Source organism: Labrus bergylta, chromosome 1, assembly GCF_963930695.1.
Source record: "Labrus bergylta chromosome 1, fLabBer1.1, whole genome shotgun sequence".
In the NCBI taxonomy this organism is placed as follows: domain Eukaryota; kingdom Metazoa; phylum Chordata; class Actinopteri; order Labriformes; family Labridae; genus Labrus; species Labrus bergylta.
In genome coordinates this window covers 23,743,467-23,763,734 of record NC_089195.1, presented here as the reverse complement: position 1 = coordinate 23,763,734, position 20,268 = coordinate 23,743,467, and the positions used below count along the sequence as shown (strand labels likewise).

The following is a 20,268-nucleotide window of genomic DNA, read 5'->3' as shown; positions in this document are numbered from 1 at the left end:
AGCTGTTTGCTGGCCTTGACCACAAATGTCAAAGCCTTTACAACATACGTTAAGACAACCAAAGCAGAGGAAAATGCAGAGAACATGAACATAGCTGTCAGTGAGTTAAATTAGTCCTCATTAAAAAGGAGTTTCACATGGCTCATGGTCAATAACGAAATGAATTATCTCAAAGGAAAAATCACGAGAGCATGTAACATTCTAGTTAAAAATCAAATGTCTCTACCAACAATCTCTACCTATAAGAGAGTTTAAAGAAAAAAACACCTACATTAAGGGCTTCGACATGATTGTCATTCATTTCATTTACTTTTCTGTCATTATGGATGATCTGAAGACGTTTCTAAACTATCAACAAAATTGCTATGTTACAAAACATAATGTCATCAAGACAGTACAATAAACAGATGTCATGACTCGTACGAGAGGTACATTGAAAGTGAACAAAGAGGGAAATTGTGTTTATTGGTCAATGTGAATGAGCAATGAGGGGAGGGATAGTAATCAAACCTTACAACCACTGGGTCAAAGCTACACTGAGGGACATACTGTATTAAATAACAGAAGCCTTACATTATTCCCTTCCTAAAGGATCAAGACTTATACACTTAAAAATGAATAACACTGAGAATCCTACTTTCAAATTCTGTTCCAAAAACTCAAAAAAGCCTAAAATTTCAAAATAGAATGGCGAAGGAACAAAATAGTACAGGTCGTTGGTGTTTATTGGCAACTGAAAGTTCTGACTTTTACTCCACCTGCTTGAGTTTTTTATTTTAGAGTAAATCTTTTCTATGACACTATTTAACAGGATTTGAGCTCTGAGCAGTCTACTGACGTGTCACTGTTCAGACAATATACATCCAGTTTTCATAGGCAATGGTTACATTCGTCACAGCCAAATGATTGAGAGTAATATAATCATTTTTATAACTTGTAGTCATGGTATTACAGGGATGATGTAGCCAAATTTGGAGATGTCAGGCTCAAAAGGTAACAAAAAAAAATGACCACAAATTGTGCAAGGGAGGATCACCCACTGGGAAATATAAAGCTCTACAACATGCCCTATTTAGTTCAGTGACAAAAACAGCCCTGGCTTTTAGTTTGCCTACGTGATGACTCCCTGTTTCCTTGACATTCTTCAATTCTTGTTCTCTCTTTGCCCACTGCTCAGCCTTTCAATCTGCCCAGATTGTAATTCTCCCTTGCTATTAGGTCTTTCATCAAAGAGCTCCATTCAGCCGGAGGGAACAAAGGGGATGGAGGTGACCACTCTGGGCTTCGGTCACTCCATGGCACAGGGACCGGCCCCCTCCAAAACAGTCTACAGGGCCTCTTGAGCTCGGGACAAAAGTGCTTTTGACAAGGAGCTTACTGTGTTAGATGTGAGTGGGTGTAGCCGCTACTAAACAAATTCGTCAAGAGGTGAAAAAAGCTGCTCAAAGACAGACGGAAAGGAAGACAGAGGTAATAATACAAAACAAACTAACAAGGAGAGATTAAATAAAAGACAACTAAGTATGAGGAACAAAGATACTTTTTGGAGAACGGTTGGAAAGTATCAAATTTTTTTACAGATGGCTTTATGACCATGAGCCAGCACTGTGAGAGTAGTTGATGAGTGTGAGAAAAAGCATGGTCAGTAGTTTCATTAGTAAATATTGAGCATACTGAAGGATGTTAAGTGCAACTATAAACTTCAGCACAAATCCACCTCTCAGCACAAAACTTGACAAACATACAGAATATTAATGAACTGGGTCAAAGCTACACATGCATGCGCACCCACTGTCTACTCACCTTTGCGATCAGGTTTGAGGTTTCGATCCACAGGTGGGGGCTGGCAGTCACTGAGCATTGGCCTGCGTGGTGGGGTCTTCGGGCTGGAGCGAAAGCCCATATGGGCAGGAGGGGGGACCTGCTTTCCAAGGGACGAGAACTCCATGGTGCCTGGGGTCATGGGGACATAGTTGGGTTCGTGTATCGGCTCCGACAAACTGCCTGAGTGATGGTGTGAGGGAGAGTTGGCGCTCATGGGTACGTAGTTCTGGTCAACCTCCTCTGTAGACTGGCTTCCCACTGGCATCATTCCTTTGTTTTTCTGAGTGTGAGAAGGCATAAAGTACACTTTCACAAACTCAGCAAACTCCTTAGCCGCCGTATGTTTACACAGTCTTGTAGAACCAAGGCAACAAATCTACCAAGTAGCAAAACTGCTGGAGGGAATAATGAAGGAAAAGTTGATGATTAGGGGTCGGAAGTGCAGGGTAACTCAGAAATCAATATGACACCCGACACATAGCCAACGATAACAAAAAAGGGATTCTGTGAAAATGTATATAGTTTTAAAGTGAGGGATCGTGTATATTTTTACTCCAATATGTTAGTTTCACTTCTAATCACCAGTATTCTTAAACTTCTTTTCACAGCTGACCAACATAATCCCAGTGTCTTCTTCTTCTTTGGTTGATTAAATTCTGTGAAGTTTATCCTTATTAAGGTTATTAGTGCCACTGTGAGGAAACATAAGTAGTGACATGATGAGTCAAATTGGAAGGGAAATCCGCTTACAGCACTGTATTTCTTTTTTAAATATCCATATTTGGCAACTCAGGGCAACAATGTATTGCTGTAGGGACATTTTGTCCCACCCCATTACAACTCAAAAAATGTTTAATTTAAAGAACATTCTTCAATGAATCTAGTAGTTTAATGACTTCTGCAATATGTATTTCATTTCTTAAGCCTTTCATTGAAGTCCAAAGCAGCAGCAGCAACAGCATTATATTGCATGTGTGTGAAACATTGTGCACATACAGAAATTCTGCAAGTAGTGGATATATGTAAGCTCAATCTTTATAACAGACCACTCTTTACTTGTGTGATTCAGAATAAAAAATAAACTAATGAAAGACCCATAAACACAGTAGCCTATAACCAGCTTGTTTATGGAGCAGTGCAGTATCCTTTGACAAACATAATATCGTTACATACATAGATGGCTTTCCTCGACACCCAAGGCAGAGTTTTTTATGACTATACTTGTTTCCATTCTACATCCCTAGGCAGAGAAGGGAATGAAGCATTTGCACTGAGTATCGGGGATTGCAGGATTAGCAAGAAAGTCTGGACCTTCTTGCAAAGAGAAAAATGCATTTCCTTGGCCAGTGTGTGTGTGTGTGTGTGTGTGTGTGTGTGTGTGTGTGTGTGTGTGTGTGTGTGTGTTTGAATAGGTTATGTCTCTAATCCATCAGCCACAGTCACAACATGAAAACTTCCCCTGAAGCAGGCAGCCGATACTTATAAACACACCAGTGTTCTACAGAAACGTAAGCTTATAAACCAGGGAACCTTGGAACAACACTTACAAAGTAGCTGTTGAAACTTTCATTGAAGTCGAAAGAGCAGCTTTTGTCAGAGGGGAATGATCTAGGAATGTCATAGCAGTCCTGGGATCCAAAATCTGCAAAACAGAAATAAAGTTACCAAATATAGGCATTTATCATGTATGTAAACTGAAACTCCATGGGGAAATAGTTGAAAATCTGTCATTTTATCAGTAAATGACTACCGGTAGCCTACACTTTCCATATCAGTTCTTTATGTTCATTATTATAAGCCCAAACAAAACGCACAATGGAAGCCTAATTAAAATTCAGTGTATATTCCATGAATCGAGAAAGATTATTTGCTTCAGTAGGATAGAGTTCAGCAGATATATGAAGGTTTCTACTGTGGTACATTACAGTTTTTTTTTAATTCTCATTAGGCACTGAGGCAGCTGCTAATGCATTTCACTTACGGCCATAAGAACCACATCAGTGCTAGTAAAAGCTTGTAAGGCAAATGAGAGAGTCAGCTGAGTGAAATGACTTGGCAGGGGGGAAGAATATGAAGGGAAATAATTGCAATGAGAAATGTTTCTTTGAACTGCCCTAGAGAAACAAAAACAAAAAAATCTGTTTTGAAATGGGTTCTTTGTTGCATAGTTTCATTTGAGTTCTTAAAACCACTTTGAACACAATGACCTGCAAATCAAACATCGATCTATCAGCCAAACCTTATGTTGTCAGCAATATCAACAACAGTGTTGGCTGGCTTCATTCAAATTGAATTCACACAACAATGTTAGAACTGGGATTTGCAATAGTTGTCGGTTTGTTAGCTTTTAAACGCATTGAGCATGGGTACGACAGACGTTTGAGACTCTCTTGTAGTCTTGTAAACAATCTACTTGCCACTTACTTCTCTGTAATGACACTTGTCACCACAAGAGGGGAGAGTAGGGGGAAGAATATTTTAAGTTATGTTCACAATTCCTCCATCAGTCTCTCTCTACTTAGGAGAAAGTTGTGTTTCAGCTATTTAAAGCTTTTCAACAAATGAGGTTCTGAATAACTTAATGATCTAAGCTCTGTTGTTAGAATTAAAATATACAATTATTTATTTCTGATTTCATTACTATAAGAGCAATTGTTTAATCTGGAAAATTGAATTCATAGAAAAACATTAATAAATGTTCACTGTAATTCTACATAGAAACAACAGTTATTAGATGAAAAATATTTTAGTTACATGCATGATTCTTTCTTTGTTAGATCCAGACCAATGCTCCAAGGTTAGTAACAGTGTTAGATGATATTTTGCCAACTAAATTTGCTCTGCTGATCATTTGTAATTTGTGTTCCAGCGGTGCGATATAAGGCCAAGTATCATCCACAAGCTATAACATTTAGAAAATGGTTTGAAATGCACCTTACTAGCTTTTACAGGTTATAACTGAATCCTAACATTTCCTAACGAACTTTCATTGCAATACTTGCTCATCAACAGCCTGAAGACCTCTGCAGCAAACTGTCTGCTCTGTGTTGGGGTCTGATAAGGGGTTTGACAGTTTGAATGGGTTGTGAACAGAACACAAGAGGAAAGGTGAAACAGAGATCGCAGCTACGAGAACACGCCAAGACATCTCATGAAGTCTCTCATCATCCATCAAAAGAAAAATGAAAAGGTTAGGACTGCCTGCATAAAAGCTGCACAGAAGCCTTACAGAGCTTTGATGAAAGATATCACTGCACATGAAAGGTGTAGCTATGTAAGTGTGTGTGTGTCCTATTGAACACAATAACAAGGATAAAATATATCAAGATAATTCAGTATACTTTTTTTTAAATTTACTAGCAGGGCTCAAGTGCATAGAAAATCTGTAGAATAAAAGGAAAAGACGTATACTCGTCCCAACACAAACCTTTGCGTAGGCGTGAACAGTCCACAGTGCCGATAGTGTTGCTTCGTAAAGCCTTATTCCCGGCACTAGTAGGTACACAGTAGTTTCCGTCAGTCTCTGAGGCTGAGCGTGGCACATGATAGGTGTCCGTAGGTGAGCGCTCAGCAGGGGGAGGTGGGGGTCCTGAGGATGAACTGAGCGAAGGCTTAGGTGGTCTTGGAGGGGGTACTACATCTCCCCCTCCCTCTGAGCCTCCAACACCCGTGGACACCGACAAAGTGCGGGGCACCTGGTAGGTACAGTTCGCACCAGGCGTAGGCGGGATATCGTAACTGATGGAAAGGTTGCGTATTTGTGACTCCATTGAGGGCTTCCGCGACGGAGTGTTAAAGACATAGAGCTCGGAGCCTTCCCCGCTGTCCGGATTGGCCGAAGGGGAGGAGGCAGACTTTGGGAGCAGCACAGTGTCCTGGGAATAGCTGCGTGGGAGGTGGTAAAGGCCACTGTCTGTTGAGAGCGAGGCACCGCGTGATGGAGGCGAGTCGTAGATGGAAGAGGCGGAGGCTGGGGCCGGGTGCTGTGGGAAGAAGCCATTGTGCGAGGTGTGTTTAGCAGAGGAGGTGGAGGAGGTGGGTGTGCGGTGAGAGGGGACGTTGTCATTCAGGTCTGTCTCTGAAGAGGTAGACTTTGAACACTCAGCATGGGCTCTGAAAGTAAATACACATACAGACCTAAAAATAAATATTTAATTCCAATAACTGAGAAACCCATCAGTTATGGAAAACCTTCACAGCACAACCTTCAAGCCATTGTTAGTCATCTGAAGTTATAACAGACGGATCTTAGCACATTTGCCAATATAAGCATCTAATTTGGGGTTAACTGAAGAACTATTGTCTTGCATTTACATGCATCTAAAAACAAAATCAGTGTAAAGTGTTAAGTAAAATACAACTCAGTCTGTTCTGATCTACAAGGAGAACAAGTAAACATTCAAGCATCTCAGATCTAGCCTTAAGAATCCCTTGCAGAAACCGTGTAAACCCAAACGCAGCATTTAGTACAAAGCAGTGCAAGCGTTTCTGTCTCTTCTTAAAACACATGTGTAATACTTCACACAAGCAAGCAGTTCCAGCTGGATGGCTGGCCACTCACAGACTAGCCTGTGGAGGAAGAGTCTTGCTCTCACACTCCTCCAGGAGCAAATACTCTTGGTCTCCCTCCAATGGAGAGTGAAGCTGCACTGAGCTACACAGCACACAGCAGAGAAAAGGACGAGAGTGGCAGTGCAGATACATTTACAAAAGAGAAGAAATGTCTGGAAAAATGTACAAAAATGCTTATGGAACAGCAATACTCAAATGCAGTAAAGATGAAGCTTCACACGTATCATATAAATATACAATGACAGAACAATCTCACCTGTTGGGCTCTGGCTTTTTACTCTCACAGTTGACCAGCCACAGGTAATCCTGGGGCTCCTCTGTGCTGGACTGTGAGTCTAGGTGTCGCACGCTGACAGGCTGATATGGAGGGGGGACATTGGTCAGCATTGCTGCTGGGCCGACAATATTACCCAGTGCTGGGTGAGGGGGGGTATCCACCACCAGGCCTCCAATGACCGCCTGGTGAGCAGCTTTTGCTGCTTCTGGAGGAGAAAAAAAAAGAAGGTTGGGTTTAACTTCCTCATGAATGTTTATGTTTCTGTGTTATCTCTTTCAGTTTATCAAATAATTTGTACCTTCAAGCACTAAAAGGTCAAATATGAACAGGGTTTTCTTTACAGCTGATTGTTGAGGCAAGGGCTGCCACTGAATGAATTATCACCTCTAGTGACAACAAAACAAAGACATACACTTTAATGGAAAACAGTCCAGGTGAAAAAAGGCCATATGAAAAAATAGACTGTCTTCGCTGTATTCCAGCAGTTTAATAGATCACAAAAAATGAGATGTCATCAGAATCCATAAGTCATAGTAGATGTCAGTGAGTGACATTTTTTTAATAATCAGAGTAGCACTATGAACAAATTAGATTATCATTAACCACATAATCACTTATGGAAAGCATCAGGTTGATTTCACCTAAACTCTGACTAGGTTCTCATACGTCTTCTGTGTCATTGGAAAAGACCATAAAAATAAAGTATTCTGTGGGACACAAAAGGAGTATAAGCACCTACATCAGGAAATAACACAGCTGAAAGTTTTACTATGAATGCATGCCTTCTAAAATAAGTTATTAGTTTGTGTTGGTCCTGGCAGAGCCTGGCATACAGGTGAAAATCAGTGCAAGGTGTATGTGATAAAAACACAAAAAAAAACACTTTCATGGAATGGGTCAAGTTTGTTCTCTTATTTACCTGAAATGGTCTTAACTGGATTCCACTGGATGTTTTTATTAACTCAAGTCAACATATTGGACTCATTCTACCGAATTTCCATTATTGACCTCTTACAATGGATAAACTGCCTTTTGTTTTGCCTGTATTATGTGTGTAATACCAAAGCATGTATTTCCATAAACTGTTCCAACTTGTTGTTAGCCTAAGACTCGCTGTCATTTAACTGCTCATATTATGGACCAATGAATCCCATTGAGACAAAGTGAGTGATGTTGAGGACTGATAATATTATGAAGAGAGTAAACAGAAGGTTGTTTTTGCCAATGAAAACTCTTTCACATTAAATAGAACCCAAGCTGTTATACAGCGTAGTGTAAAGCAGCTTTTCCAAAAAACTTAAGACTGCCGCAGCCCACTTTGAAATACAAAAGTATGCCGGGGCCCGTTCTAAAATAAAAATTATGACTACAGCTATCACTTTCAGTAAGGGTAAATTATTGGACATGGCAACATGATATTATGGCAAGAGAGACACAGAAGTTTACTAAACATTATGTCCATGAATAGTCATGATAAGCCATACTAATCACTTAAAGGGTTCACTCATGGTAAATCATCATTATTGTGATATTTATTTTATTTTTATACTTGGTGGAGGGCTTTTCGCAGCCCACCTGCAGTACCCAAACGACCCACCAGGGGGGCGTGGCCCACACTTCGGGAAGCACTGGTGTGAAGTAATCGTCTATAGTCATTAGCTGCATTTTGACACTGACACTATATCAACAATAAGTTTCATATCTGCGCTAGCTTACGGTCATACAACACGAAGAAAGATCTTGCATGATTCTCCCTGCAGCTAAAAAAAAAACACAAGGGACGCAAATTTCAAACATATTCATCAAAAAACAAATTCTTCACCCTAACATTCAATCTGGGTTGATATACCGTTTGAAATTAAACATTTTCCGTTTCAGCTGACGGACGTCATGTATGTGTGACATTTATGACACCTCTGACACATACATGTATGTGACCCACTGAAAAACTTGTATTGGTAGATAAGAGAGGGAATGTGGTGTTAACCTTCAGAAACCCACACACTCCTACAAGGAAAGCATTTCCTCAATGACTCTCTGCATTGTCACAATAAGTTTCCAGATATCTTAGTCCTTGTCAATCCCTTCTGACTGTTCTGACACTGATTGTTGCACTGCACTGAGAGCCAAGGTGGCTGATGTGTATGCTCGCTGGTTTATATTTTTGTTTTCATTCCACAGCTTTCTCATTTTTCTCTCTTTTCACAATTCTCCTCCCACTGTCTTCTATAACCGACATGGTTTTATCTCACACAAGGACCCTTGTTGTCTTCTTTTAAGAGTACACTTCTATCCTTACAGAGCATCAATTGCTCCTCTCCCTCCTCCACTATCTCCTTTTTTTCATTTGTTTGTTGAAGCTGAGTGATGATTCACACGGGAAAAAAGGAAAATCCCCTCTTCTCCTGTAAGTGTTCCTTCCCCAGCTCTCCTAATGTTCCCCACCTCTTCTAATATCTGCCGAGCCATGAAGCACTCTAGTTTGGCCACACACGACAGAAGAGTGGGAGTTGGGTCACACATACAGAGAAGTGCAAGTGAGCGCAAAAGGGAGAGCCAGGGACATTATTTTATAATAATAACTGCAAAGGAAGCCATCTGCAAAATAGTGATCTCAAGACCCAGTTTCTCCTTGACTGTGCACACTGTTTTCACATCAGATAATGAACAGCTAGTTTCAACAATCCTGTTGAAAAGGAGCCATGAATGTTGGTATCCGGCTTGTCCTGTAACATCATCTATGTAACCAACTGGAGAAAATGTCACAATACTCTAGAGGGAGGGGGGGGGGGGACTTGAAGCGGCATAATCAATAAACACAATTGCCAGGTTTGAAACGTACGTTATTTAGTGAGTCAACAACCTCACTGGCATGATCCGTCAGACAACAAACGAGTGCACCTTTTTTTGCCAATCCTCATTACACTAAAAAAACACCACACATTATTTGCAGAGAAGACTGGGATGTAGATAGCCAAGCTTAAAATGAGGCTTAAAGACAGAGATACAGAGTGAATAAAAGGGATATGCAATTTCAAAGTAGAGAAAATAAGAATTAGATAAGAGGGAAAGACAGAATGAGGAACAGTGAGATCGACAGGCACACAATGCTTTGATAATCCAGTACTCAGAACAAAAGTAACATGAGCTTCAATACAACAAATGGATCAACACATGGATCATTAAACTTGGTGAGAACTGTTTTATCTAACCCTCTCAGCAAGACAAAGTAATGCATCTGAGAGGAAGTTAATGTGTCACTGTTTTATTTAGTGTTTTTACCAATACGATCCTGTTTTTGTTTTTGGAGAAGACAAACTCTTTGCTGACAGTTCGGCTTCCAGTAAGAACCTCTTGAACCATGAACATTACAGGTCGTCAATCTTCACCAAAAAGGGAATGAAATGCACACATTTTTAAGTTAAAGGGTTTAATTCAGTGACTTAACTAATGTAAATATCTTCACAAAGAAAGGGAAATGCAACAAAATGTTGAAGGTAGCTTAGGCACATGTAAAATGTTTTTGGTTTCTTCAGGCTCCTTGCTTTTCCAGGATACTAACACTGACAGTGTTCTCATATTATTGAGAAATATACTGATAAGGTAAATGTAGAAAACATATCATGATCTATTTAATCATTTAAACAACACACAATATAATAATTCTGGTTTGAATCTAATCTCTTAACTAAGAGTTGACTGGATAAAGCAACATTGATGGGACTTACCATCATCTGTGGGGTTAAAACCGCAGATGTCGCAAACACATCGAACCCACTTATTCATCTCCTCTTCGGTGTCAGCCACCAGGTAGAAGACACGGTCAATGGTCTTAATGTCGAATATGAAGCTGTGCTCCAAGTCCTTCTTGTTGAAAGTCAGCCCAGCGTCCACCTGAAGGGGTAACAAATGAGTCTTTATTAAGATGTTTATCACAGAATTAGTCAAAAAGAATAAAAGTAACAAAAAGCAATAATTTACATGAGTGATACATGAGCATACATTTTCAAAACAAATAATCCAGGCATTAAGCTTTTTTATTCTTAGAAATAACTCAATCTCTTATTATTATGAGAGTGAATTGAATACCTTTGCATATTCTGACTATTAGGTCATTAAACAAGCTTTTGGAGGCCAAATCCCAGGTAATAAGCATGTAAGACTTAACCATGCTTTGCCCAGCATGCCTTTGTAACTCAGGCAGCAACCTCTGGTGCTGAACACACACACACATACACATATACACATATATATATACACATATATATATATATATATATACACATATATATATACACATATATATATATATATATATATATATACACACATATATATATATATATATATATACACACACATATATATATATATATATATACATACATATATATATATATATATACACATATATATATATATATATATATACACACATATACATATACATATACATGATTACATGCACGAACACACAAGGTTGATTTGAGGAAAAAGGGGGGAAAGCAGATTAAATCAGTGTATATATTTTTTAATCATTTATCAATACCTATGATGACCCAAACTTAAACCGTGATTAGTTAAAATAGATCACATTAAAGAAAGAATCATATAAGCATAAAACTGGGTTCATATGCAGGCCAACAGTCATCAGGAATCATACCTGCTCACACAAGTTGAGATCGATCACGCGGATGGGCTTCTTGGCATGGTCATTCTTGTAATACTCCAACACGTCTGGGTCGCCTGTCAAACGGCCACTGCGAAGAACAAACCACCGCTTCTTCCATGCCTGCAGGGTGAGCACAGAAATGAGGCCAAAGGTTATATGTGTGTTCTCACAATGACGGCTCCATTTCCAACTGACCACTGGCTGGCCCAATGCTTTATTTTTCCAGTATAGCCAATGTGTACTAGCATAGCTTGTGTCTCTGTGTGCATTCTCCACCAGCTGCATGAGCCAGAGGGAACAGGCCTGAACCAGGAAAAATGTGTCTGGGACAACCAGAACAAAAGCTGCATAGTTTGATATGGCACCCTGATTGGAGTGGATAGCTCAATCCATAAAAGGAAACAGGCAATTAGGTATTCTCAAAACAATGTCAGGCAATATATCCCTTTCAAGTGGGATTTTTAACATTTAAAAACAACTAAGACCAACAACAGCATATTTCCTGTGAAGACTCATTTACATCTAGTATCTGACTGAGACGGTGTAGTAAAAAAAAAAAATCTAGACAATTAGCAAAGCAACCAAAAATAAATATCGAACAAATATGTCAACAGACTGATGGTACAAGCAGTGAAAATGAAATGAATCCTGGTTTACAAGAACAATACTTGTCCTAAAGTACATCCCGTCCATTAGCTTGAATATGTTTCAAAATACACAGCTTTTTAAGTATATGAAAGCAAAATTCATACAGCTTCTGATCTTGTTAACATATCATGCAGCATTCACGTCACAAGTTGTTGTCTCAAAGATAAAAAAGTAAAGTACAAGTTAAAAGCCTCTTACGGCCTTAAAAAATAAATAATAAGCCAGAGGCAGAATAGTTTTGATGCTAAGCAAACAGAGCGCAGTGTTTTCCAACTCATAGTGTTTGTAGTTTTATTTAGATCATACCCTGCAGCAATTCATTTAAATGCAGGCTTGCGTAGTTCATGAACTCTTGATTTAGGAGAGTCATGGCATATGAATGTTATGCTAATGGTTCAAAATAAGCAGCCTTCAAAGACCTAGTAAATAGTTCTTGGACACATTCCTTAAAGCTATGGCAGGTATACATGGAAACTGAAAGTTTTGCAGAAAGAATAGTTCAGAATTCGACCTTGAAAAACTTTCCCAGAATGTTAAAAGTGTGAGTTAAATCTCAATCTTGGCTTTTTCTCTATCAGATCCTGTCAATCATTCAAACAGTTTAGAAGGCTTAGGATCAGAATATAAGGAATGCAAAGTGAAAGTTTGTTGCTGTTGTTTTGGGGGTATGATTTGAAGTGTATTAATGATGCTGTAGCCTTGGGGTTTTTCTTTTTATCCCTTGGCTGTTTTTCCCTCTTCGGGGTGTCCTTTGTTATCTGGCCAAGCCCTACACTGAGACAGCATGAAGAGCATCAGACCTTTCCTCCACAAACAGAATGAAGAAACAAGCAGCCCTGCAAAGCCCCCTGATTCAAACTGCAGGCGACACACACACACACAAGACATACAGGAATCACAGGGACAAACAACACTGAAACAATAAATACCACACTAACACAGAAAAGGAAAACACTATTCACATCCCACACTGACATATTGCACTCACACATGCAGCTCGTTTCACACGCTGCATTTCAAAAGCACTGTTATATAATCTCTCTCTCACACACACACACACACACACACACACACATATACACACTGACCAAATGAGGCGTAAACCTATTCAACATACAACCGTTAAGGCAGGCATATTTAAATACTACATTTTTAACTGTAAAGTTGAAGTGAACGTGCAAAAACAACACTGACAGGTCCGTGTTTGTGTTGGTGGGACAAAGGCGGTGGGTGTGGAGAAGGCACCTCTCATTCTCTCTCTGGTACATGACAAAGCAATCTTGGGTCAAGTTACCCTGTGGGGAACAGAAGGACCCAGAGCTAAGGTTACAGTGAGTCCAGGCCCGCCTAGAGTGAGAGTGTTGACAAAATGGTAAGTTGTACATGCTGCAGACGGAGGCAAGAGGTGAGACCTGTTTAACAAAAGGGCTCTGCAGTATTTGGATCAGGAGTTCCTTGTAAACTAATGAGAAACATCAGGTTGATTATAGTTTAGAGATTTTAAAAAAGAAGCCTCATAGATGTTGGATCAAAAAATAAAACCAGAAACTGATTCACAGATTCAAAAAACTATACTGAGACCTCCCAATAAAGTCAATATTATATATTCTATTCTATTCTATACATATATTCCAAGTAAAACTCACATAGCAGACCAGCTAATATACTGTATACAGGAATCATAAAGACACAAAGGTGGTGGAGATTTGTAGTTTCTGGAAAATGACTACTGGACTTCTCAAAGAACATCATGTTATAAAAGTTAAACCATATAAAATGTACCTCTATAAAAGGAGATACAATAGAAAACAAATTACCTAAAAAAAACAAAACAGAATCTCTCACTTCATGAATGTGTGATCAAAAGGAAAAGATTATCATAAAGCAGCAGTTAAAGCCAAAGGAAGTCATGTGATTATTTTATGAAATTAACTGTCAAAAAAGTAAAGATGTATTAATCATGGGAAAAAATAATTATATCTAGGAAATAATTACGGTAACAAGATAATAGAAAAGAGGATGCATCAACACTTGTTCAATTCTAGAACAGTCGGCCACTAAATGATTCCAATATTATTTATTTCTCATATCCTCTGGTAGTGGAAGTTAGGGGTCAGTCCCAGTTCAAAAGAATGCTTTGCAGCCTTGAAGAGAATCTGCATCCACTGTTTCTGCACAGCCACATTAGCATGCTTACAGACAGTAGTAGCTCACAATAACAAGCGGTGTGCTCGCTTGAGCATCTCTCCGCCATCTGTGGACTTTCACACAGATTTCCTCATGAACATTTACATGCATTTGGAGTTTTATATCACTAATTAGTGCCACACATTCTGCCCCAGATGCATGCATGAAAAAATAAGCAACTTAAAATGATGCACAAATGAAAACGCTGAAAAGAGTGACAAACTGCAGAAGAAACAACCCTTCACTATCCTGTGAACAAGGCCAACACTGCTACATAGCGAAAGCAACTCTAACCCGATGGAATAGTGTGTTTCGTTGACATGCACAGAAATACTTTCTGCAATTTTATACACAAGACGAAAAAGAAAATGGGAGAAATCAGGTTACAGCAGGAAGTCACATTTACATTAATCCCCAAAACATGGTTACTGGAAATTCCACATTTTACTGCAGCCAGACAATAATCACATTGCTCCTCTACCTCCCATCATATTTTATGATCCAATCGGGGCAGATTTCAAGTGTATGAATGATGTGAACCTCAGCCTGGGGTGTTTCTTTTCTCTTTTTTAGCAATAACTTTTGACTGACAGCCCAGTGGGAGAACAGGCACTTTTTCCCCACATTGTTTCTAAAATTAAAAAAAAAACAAACTACTGGTTCAGCTCAGACACTGACATGAAGAGTCATTCCTTATGCAGTTCACATTTTCTTATTTTAAAACAAAAAGTTATCTAGTAGAAGTGATCTACTATCTTGTGAATCATCTCTCTCAGGAACATGTTTATAGTGTGAACTTTGTCATGCATGCAACAACATCTTATGCTAGTCTTTTTGGAATTGCATTAACATAAATCAGGTTTCTGCCAATCACGTTGCAGAATTAACCTGGTTTCACTTTACTGGTTAAAGTTGACTTGTTAACATAGCCTTAAAATACCCAGGGTCGCTGACAATTAATGGATTAAAATAAGTACAGCCACTGTACCAAATTCCATCTGAACTGTCCTTTTTTTTTAACAAAATAATGTATCACATGATGCACTGATTTTGAAGTTGTAACATTGCTTGAGGTGTATATTTTAACACACTGACCACCAATATGAATGAACACATTGCCTAAATGTGACACCTAAACGATATGTCAAGATGAGCATTCCCACATATTTGGTAGTTGAGGCTCCTTTATACATACCTTCTCTTAGGGCTCATGAAGAACATATTGAGGCATCTGCTCCTGCTTTTTGGTTTGTATATTCCATAGTAGTGAATGGATCCCAACTTCTCTTAACCAGACTGCATGATACATCCATTTCAATATTCCCTTAACATACTCTGAACCTTTCATTCACTCAACATTCACTAAGCCCACTTCAGCTGGCAGGAGTCAAGTGCTAACTGCCCCAGCATTGGGAATGGGACAGCATGGGACGATACTGGACTGGGATGGGGAGGGCTCCCCTAGCATGGCAGCTGTCCCCACCACCCCCTCTTTACCCCCACAGCCCCCACTCTCTCCAAGCAAGTGTCTTCTGATAGGGTGAGACAGGGGAAGACACCCTCTATTCGGCCACCCAGGTCCTACATCCTATGGGGACCAGACAGAGGGGGCATTGAGGTTCTGACTCAGACGATGACAGGGGAGAGGAAGGGTGGGAGGGTTTGGACTAGATGCCAACTGAGTGGAGTCACACTGCCGTCAGAGGCCTCTTGACCCAACAACACTGGAGCATGAAAAGGGCAAATGATGGGGCAGCAAAGTAGATGAAGTGCAAAGGAGACAGAAAATATGCAAAAAGCAAGACTCGCAAAGGTTTCAGAGAGAAAATAATGACCACAGGAGGATATATATGAGAGATTAGCTGAACTTCTAGCACCAGCCTCTGGATACAATATTCAACCATGTCTAAACCTAATGCTATAATTGTACTTTCTGACAAATACTCCTTACAAAGCTGATGGATTACCAGTATGTTCTGGGAAGATGTAGGTAAGAAATCATGGAAATATTCAGTTAAAGACTTTATCCTCTTTATAATCAACTTTTTTTTAAACTTTTGAATAAATAACCAATAGCTTTATTCTATCAGATATTGGAATGGTCCTGTTTAGTTCCATTTTTTGGGAAACAAAAAATAAACAACACAATATGACATTAATATATGTTGATTAAAACAATGGTTAGAGTCCTAATGATAACACCTCAGACATTTGAAATTCACTTTATGTTTTGGCCTCAAGCTGATTAAAATAACATTTTCCTATAACAAGGTTTGATCTAATTTATTCAAAAGATGTTGCTGGTGAACCATCCAGCCAGCCCCACTTAAGCACCACCAACTCCAGTTTTACTGCACTTTAAAAGCTAATTGTGCTTCATGGTTTGGATAGCTTAATGCAGCCTAAAAAGCCTTTGAGTGAACTAACTGCTAATGTACATGTGCTGTCATCAGACACTGTAATACTGCATACTTAAACTGACTAATAACCTAATATGTCTAATGGTAAATGAGAGTAAAACAGGCCATTTTTAATCTCTACAATCCTGCAGTAACCACAGTTAGGACACAGGATTGTGTCTTCAGGACATAGCAGGTGTGTTTTTTGATACCAGTATTTTCATTCGTGTGCCAACTGGTCCATATAGCTTAGCTCACAGAGACTGGATGCCTAGTTAGCACTTAGCAGCATGAGAGTGGTCTGGCCATCTGTCCCATTTGAGTGGGCTGTGGGTAAATGACCTGCACCCCAGCTGCACTGACTCATTCTGACTAGGACAGCCTCTCTGTTCAGAAAAACACAGCATCAGAAACAGTGATAGGGCGAGCACTGGGTGAGGACAGGGGAGAGACGGTCAAGATTCTTCATGAAAACAAAAAAATATATATTGCTGTTTAATCTGTCAGACATCACTATCCAACAGCATTGTATGGACAAAGAGAAGACAGACCAGCTTGTATGATCAGTTGATATGATTATGATTAAATCTGTCTTCTTTTGCTCTTCACTACACACTCTGCACACAGTCCAACTCTCTCAAGCAGGAAATTAAACATATAGCAGTGGGTCAGTATTTATCTGTGTACTGTTAAGGGAGTTTAGTAGGAAAGACGCTAAAAACGAGGTGAGAAAACTGTAAGTGAGAAAGTGGTGGCCTTATCTTGACTCAGCATTTATGTGGGAAAATATGCATAGATCTATTACTCAGTTGTAGTGCTTTATCTAAAGACATTTTAATCTTACTGTCTCACTAGTTTCAATTAAGAAGGTCATGTAACTAGACAAAAAGTTATTTCGGTGTTAATGGGCATAAAGGGACTCAAAATGTAAAAGAAAGGTTAAACAACAGAAAACTAACAGAGCCAGAATAATAATTTTCTGTTTCCCTCCATCTTTATTTTATCTTTGGAGATATCTAGGGTTTGGCAGGGGGATCAAGGTATAAAATTCAAGGAATGCACATGACATTTTCTTAACTATTTGAGAAAACAGTGGAATATTAAATTATAGCATTTTCTGACGCAGAGAAGCAAAAAAACAAATACCTCAAAAATATTTCCATGACTCTGCAATCTGACACAGATGCAGTAAACAAGTATGCTTTCTTGTAGACCACAGAGCTTCCCCGAGCCTCACATAAGCAGCCTCAGGACCGTAAGACTATTTTGAACAAAGGCTTTTTTAAGAGAGGAGTGTCAAGAGCGTCAGAGGTTTTGGCGCTCATGGCCTCTATGACGAGGTCTGCAGAAGGAGAAGAATGGGAGGGACAAAAGCTCCTCTATGCTCAGTGCTACAACTGGTATAAATTAGTCTTTGTTAGCTAGACATGACTAGGATTCTTGCTAAACAGCTATTTTTACATCCTTGAACACCACAGAGGGCAGTTAACATACAATTAAAAGTGCATGGCCTTTGGCTGAGTGTGGCTGCACATCCAACGTCATCAGCCATCTTCAGCCTGCTGGGAGGAGAGGGGACTTCCGTAAAAGTCATGCATGTCTGAGGTCCAGTATGCTGGACAGTGGTAAAGAGTCAGCCAATTCTACAACCAGTTTCTGACCTCTTGGTAAACACTCCTGATTTGTTCTGTTGATATATGCATGCATGGGTTTTGTTTCGTAAAGCCACCACTCTGTTTCTGCTGAATGTATATCAATAAGAGGTGAGAACATTCTATTCACCATGAAAAGAAAATCTGGATTCTGGATGACTTCCTTATCATGACTGGGCTAAAATATGCGCAAACAAAAACAAACAAAAGCTGCTTTTATGTAAAACTATGAAAATAAATATTTGTAATGCCTCTTGGTGTTATCTGTGATAAGCAATTTGAATATACATCAATAAACAAACTTCTACAACAGACCTCCAATTAAGGCCAGCATCCAGCATGAAGCTGAGAAGAGAATTGGTTGGAACGAGGAGAGAGAGTCTAATTTATTGAGTTCTTCGCATAATCCATATTCAATATTTCTACAATCCGAGTGTAGTGAGCGCTAGAAGTGAGGCTCTTGGCTGCGGTTGCCATTCAACTTTGACACACGTGCACCCATGGGCACTAATGAAATGATGCTGTAGCAGTAAATAACGAGAAGACCTCACAAGAATCACAGACAAAACACCAGTTTCACAAGAAAATGATATGAAATTAAGAATTATGTGTTACTTGTATTTTTTAAAAGCAGTATTTTGGCTGGCCCGAGTGGGCCTGTTATAAGCTATCTTCCAGTATCAACCTTTTACTTAAAATCTATTCAAATGCCACTAACCTTAACCGAAGAGCCACAACATAATTTGCAGATCCGACAAAGTACGATTGGCATACCTTGTAAGCCGTTTGTCCTCAGGAGCTGGTTTCACTTTTTGTCTTGTAGTATTTAAGATACTGAATGTGAGTAAGTAAGTGCAGTGTTGTTTTTGTTGTCGCTTGCGCCTTCTATCTTTATCATCTGCTGCAGTCTGTGTGAGGGTCTGTAGTTTGTGACCTCTCCCTCCTCCAACTTCCTGTTCAATGCAATCAGGTTGTCCCAGGCACTCTTAACTGCCACTGCTAAATCAGTGGGGGGGGAGGACTAAAGGGTGAGCGCTAATGTTTACAAAAATTAAGTGGGAGTGCACCCCGTCAAATAACTGTGGAATCATTACTTTAGAGGTTATTGAGTTATTCAAGGTGCAAATAAATGCGGGTCTTTTTTTTCATCCGTTTGGGCATTATTACTATCAAGATGCAAACAAAGACTCGCAGAGTGTAGAGTGTTGCAAGTCTTTGTTTGCATCATAACTAGTGATTGTTTTAAACTCAGCACCTTAATAAGTGATGTGTGTGTGTGTTTGCTGACATTATTACTATCAGCCATTGTTACATTTATGCACCGATTTGTTTGTAGCGCAATTAACACCTGGTGCTCACGTCAGCTGACCAACTGCTTTCCCCTCTGTAATTGACCCTGATTGAAAATGATCTTTCATGCCCTTAACAATATCCTGTCACAAGAGGAAAGACATAATTTATCTGGGGCTTTACAACTTGTATCGTCTCTCCACTCCCATTACTTGCCCTGATGATTCTGTCCCCAATTGCTGTGAAGGGCTCATAATCGTAGACAAATCCCGTCCTTGCACTTTTTTGGCTGCATCTGAAGGCTCCATCCTCTTCCCTGCAAGGATTTGAGTCTTCCTCTGCTTCCTGTGGAGACTTTATGATTCTGTTTCCTATCTGCACACTAAATAAAAGGAGGTCAGAGATGTCACAGCATGGACAGCTTCCTCTATGGGCCTGCTTCACAAAAGTTTTCCCTTTGCAGCCCACTGATCCCAGACTCTTCTGCTTGAGCTGCAAAGATAGCTAGTCACAGAGACTGGACGTGTTTTTAGTCAAGGATAAGAAGGGCTTACAGGGTGAATAATACTCACAGAGGTCTACCCAATAACGAGGCTCTATGGTGAAATCCAGCTCTCTGCTTTGTATTCTGACTGAGAAAGCAGTTTCAATGAAGTTACAATATTACAACTTACCAACTACATGTTGGAGGCTATGATGTACTTTTTCTGTCATGACAGAAGACATTAAATACAGATAATTACATAA

The 20,268-nt window shown here is 39.5% G+C and overlaps 1 protein-coding gene across 13 annotated transcripts in view; it reads right to left on the bottom strand.

Annotated features, from left to right (window-relative positions):
* The window catches only part of gab1 (GRB2-associated binding protein 1), a 51,152-nt gene that overhangs the window by 6,734 nt on the left and 24,150 nt on the right, over positions 1-20,268 (bottom strand). For 9 of the 13 annotated variants that reach the window (XR_010666694.1, XR_010666695.1, XM_065957052.1 and 6 more), the window contains 7 exons: positions 11,337-11,465; positions 10,402-10,567; positions 6,653-6,878; positions 6,386-6,478; positions 5,252-5,937; positions 3,372-3,466; positions 1,804-2,104 (listed from right to left, as the gene is read on the bottom strand). Coding sequence is in view for 11 of the 13 variants with exons in the window: in XM_065957052.1 (XP_065813124.1) it covers positions 1,804-2,104; positions 3,372-3,466; positions 5,252-5,937; positions 6,386-6,478; positions 6,653-6,878; positions 10,402-10,567; positions 11,337-11,465 (1,696 nt within the window). In the remaining 2 variants the exon portion in view is untranslated. Of the gene's footprint in view, positions 1-1,803; positions 2,105-3,371; positions 3,467-5,251; positions 5,962-6,385; positions 6,479-6,652; positions 6,879-10,401; positions 10,568-11,336; positions 11,466-15,375; positions 15,612-20,268 lie in introns of those variants that run through there. The other 4 variants (XM_065957057.1, XM_065957069.1, XM_065957072.1 and 1 more) reach the window with 3 other exon arrangements.